This window comes from Crocuta crocuta, unplaced genomic scaffold, assembly GCF_008692635.1.
Source record: "Crocuta crocuta isolate KB4526 unplaced genomic scaffold, BGI_CrCroc_1.0 scaffold327, whole genome shotgun sequence".
Classification (NCBI taxonomy): domain Eukaryota; kingdom Metazoa; phylum Chordata; class Mammalia; order Carnivora; family Hyaenidae; genus Crocuta; species Crocuta crocuta.
This window is the reverse complement of record NW_027529176.1, coordinates 1,013,001-1,016,742: the sequence shown is the minus strand read 5'-3', so window position 1 is coordinate 1,016,742 and position 3,742 is coordinate 1,013,001. Positions and strand designations below refer to the sequence as shown.

The 3,742-nt window shown below is 64.1% G+C and overlaps 1 protein-coding gene across 1 annotated transcript in view; it reads right to left on the bottom strand.

The window, feature by feature from the left end:
• The window catches only part of CCDC166 (coiled-coil domain containing 166), a 2,419-nt gene extending 2,124 nt beyond the window's left edge, over positions 1-295 (bottom strand). Inside the window, exon 1 of the mRNA XM_077758136.1 lies at positions 1-295. This exon is cut by the window's left edge and continues 359 nt beyond it. Coding sequence (XP_077614262.1) covers positions 1-61 — 61 coding nt within the window. The 5' untranslated portion in view covers positions 62-295.
• Between the last annotated feature and the right edge of the window lie 3,447 nt (positions 296-3,742).

Genomic DNA, 3,742 nt, shown 5'->3' with positions numbered 1-3,742 from the left:
CCGCGCCCCCCGCCCCGCCCGGCCTGGGCCCCGCGCTGGGCCCGCCCCTCTTGGGAGCCATGAGTGGGGCTGCGGCGCGGGCACGCGTGAAGGCCTGCCCCAGCCCGCTCCTCCAGCTCAGCCCTTCCCGTCCCCCGGCCCGAAAATCCTAGCGGGGTGGGACGCGTCTCAGGCACAGGAGGTTGAGGGAGGCAGAAGCAGGGGTGCGGGGGTCAGGACGCCATCTTCGACCTTTACTTTTGGGGCTTCCCCGGACCTTGGCGGTCGGCCGTCGGGATGTGCCCACCTCAGCAACGTTGGCGTTCAGCCTGCACGATCTCCGTGGAGACCGAACTTAGTCGCCCTCCCCCACTCCCTCCCCGTCGCTGGGGCAACGGCCCGGCTTCCCCTTCCAACTTCTCCCCGCACCCTCGCCCGAAGTCCGCGCGTGACAGGCCCGTGGGCGCCCCCTGCAGAGGGCCGGCCCCAGACAGCCTTCCGGAGGCGGACGCTGGACTTGCCTCCGAACCGGACCCAGCAGCAGCCCAGGTGGTCCCCACTGTTCACGTGCCAGACTCGGGCCCTTCGCCGTCTGTCCACCAGGGGACCCTCACCCCCGGCGCCCGCAGTTTCCGACCTCCAGACGTGGGCAAGCCCCCACCCCCCGTGTGACACTTCCCTCCATCTTGTCAGGACAGAGTGTCCCCACAACTTTCATCTCTCTGGGGATCCTAGTTTTCCTCGAAGCACTTGGTGATTCTTTCCCCTCTTTCTGGAAGCCTCCATGGGAGTTGACGTTAGTGGGAAGATCGTGTCCACTCGGACGCCATCAGTTGTCCACTGCGTTTCTCTCTGGATTTTGTCCGTGGGGCCCCTAAGCCCACTCGTGTGCACCTGTTCAGCTCGTCCCACTCAGCTGCTCGCTCTTTTTTTTTTTTTTAATGTTTACTTATTTTTGAGAGAGAGGGACAGCGCATGAGTGGAGCAGGGGCAGATAGAAGGGAGACGTGGAATCCGAATCAGGCCCCGGGCTCTGAGGGGTCAGCACAGAGCCGAAGCGGGGCTGGAACTCACGCATCCCGACATCAGGAGCTGAGCCGAAGTCCCACGCTCGACGGGCGAGCCCCCGGCGCCCCTCCCCGGCGCCCCCNTTGACCTTGTGTAAACAACACAGTGACCCCGCCGTTAATTCAGTCTTGGCCAGACGGCGAGCGGTGCTAACAGCGCCGGCGGCCGCAGGTCCCGCCTGCCGTTCCGTGAATCGCGTGGGAAAGAGGCGCGTCCCTACCGCCTTGACCTGCAACCTAAATCTACACCTGCTTCGGTCCTGGCATCATGTGCTGCAATACGGAAGACGGGGAACGGTTGCCTTGAGAGCGCGTGAGGAGCACCACGTGAGGGAGCCCACATTCGCGGGAGGCGTGTGCGGACCACCGACCTCGGGTGGTTTTGGAGCCGTGCGAATCCTCTCCCCTCCCTGGACTTGCCTCCCTAGCTTGGCAGAGCCTCTGAAAATGCCGAACACAAAAGAGGCATTTTCTTCCTAGGTTAAAAAAAAAAAAAAAAACACTACATAAAAATAAAATGACATACATTCAAGACAATGCAGAATCCCCTTTTAACGTTAACATTTTGAAGAAATGTTGATTCATAAACTCCTCACACAGCACATGAATGTCAGCCCTTAATGATAATGGTGTTTTTAATAGGAAATTGGCGCCTAACTTTTTACAGAGACTTAGGAAAAGGCCACGGGAGGCACCCGGGACCCTGCAGCGGGGGCTCCACGGGGCCCAATTAGGAGGTGTGCTTCCATCTCCTGGGCCCGGGGCTTCCGACCGACCGGGGTCTCCCCTCCCAGGCCATCCCGCGGCTCCAGGCCGCCCAGCCCCTCCCGGGCGTGCGTGCGTGCGTGCGTGCGTGTGTGTGCGTGTGTCTGGTTGGCCTCGGCCGTTTAATGTCTGGTGCGAGGCGAGGGGCTCCATGGGCAGAGGATTTTAAGCTGTCCCAGCCTCCCGGATTTCCCGCGGATTTGTCCCCGCTTTACGGCTCGCAAATGCCCGCTCCCAAGACGGGTCCGCCGAGCATTTTCTTCTCCTCTGCCTCCCGTTTCCTCGAGACTCGCTGCTTCNCGCCACCCACCCGCGCGGACTAGGGGACGGCGGGGACCCCGTTTCCTCTGCTTCCTCGCGCTTGCTCCGCGCCGCAGGCCTCGGGGCTCATGGCTGATTCCAGGGACAGTGCCTGGCCTGAAGGCAGGCCGAGAGGCACCCCTCAACCCTACCCCACCCCCAGGGGCCTTTCCTGTGCTGCGGAAGGGGTGTCTCTGGCGCCCACCAGGTACCACGGCCGCCCACGGAGACAGCTGACCTCCGAGAGCTCAGATTTAAAGTCAGGCTTTACCTGTGTCATTTCTCCCCACCCTTGGGGTTCTTCCCCACCCCCACCCCCCAGCTCCGTGAATAGGGTCGTGGGGCCAAGACGGTTTCTCCCTCAGGCTCAGGCTGAGGAGGGTCTGGGGTGAAGGGTCACTCGCCTTCTAGCAGAACACCGAGCTGGAAAAACACCGGGAGAAAGGGGGATGGCTTCCGGTCGGCTCCCGCCCGGGCTGCCCCTCCCCCACGCCGCGCCGCGGCCTTGGCCGGTGCCGCCCCGGCTCTGCCGGGGGCTTGCTGCGGGCCCACGAGGTTGCTGCTCACACGACTGCTCAGCAGCCACCACGCACACAGCCACACCCCCACCTACAGGCGGGCTTCTCAAGGGCCCACGCTCCTGCCCCTTCTGGCCCGTGCTCCTGTCTTGGACGCCCTGCCTGCTCAGCTGCTGGGACTTGGGGTGAGCCCCCTCCCGCAGGAGTGGCCTGTGGGGTTGGGCTGTGCCTGACCCCGGGACGAGCACTTGCAGCAGCNGGACCCCTGGGAGCACTAGGGCTGTGACTTGGGCGCTGGGGGCTCTTCCGCCATATTTACCGCCTCTTGCCAAGTCTTTCCCCGACCCCTGCCCTGTGTCCTGATGCAAGGGGCAGAGCCAGCTGCTGTTACCGGACCCACCCCGCAGCAGCCTAAGCCAGTACACGCCTGGTGCCCACGGCCCTTCTACCTGTAGAATGGGTGGATTCAGGCAATACCGAAACCTCTTCCTGAAGCTCAGCCCTGCTGGGAGCCTGATGCTCACAGGGCAGCCAGATACAGAGCGGAGCGTGGTCAGAGGAAGGCACCCTGGGGAGCCTGGTGGCAGGGGGGCCCCAGCCCCACCCCGGGACCTCGACTGATCCGAAGCACAGCGCTGACGGTGATCACCATGGCAAAGGGGATGACGGGCAGGACCGTGAGCAAAGTCCGGGAGAGCCTGTCTCTCCAGTGTGCCTCTGGCTGGGGCCCCGGAGAGCCCAGGCCTGGCTGTTCCCTGGGCCCTGGGTGGGACCAAATCTGTCCCCTTGCCTGTGTCCTAATTTGGGTACCACCTGCAGGCCTGCCCCCCACACCCTCAGCCCCGGGAACTGGCTTTAGCCTGGGCATGTGGGCAGAGACCCTTCTTCCTCAAGTAACCCCCCTTCGCCCCAGGGACCTTGGGACCGGTGCCAGCCCCGCAGCAGGCTCAGTCAGCCCCAGGTGGAAAGCCCAGATCCAGGCCATGGTGTGCGTCAGCTCCCACAGCCACGGGCGCCCCCGGAGGGAGCACTCTGTCCCCCCCGGCGCTCGGTGCGGGTGCAGTGGGGGCCCTGGGGGCCCTGCCACACGTTGGCAGGAGCAAAGACAGGCCC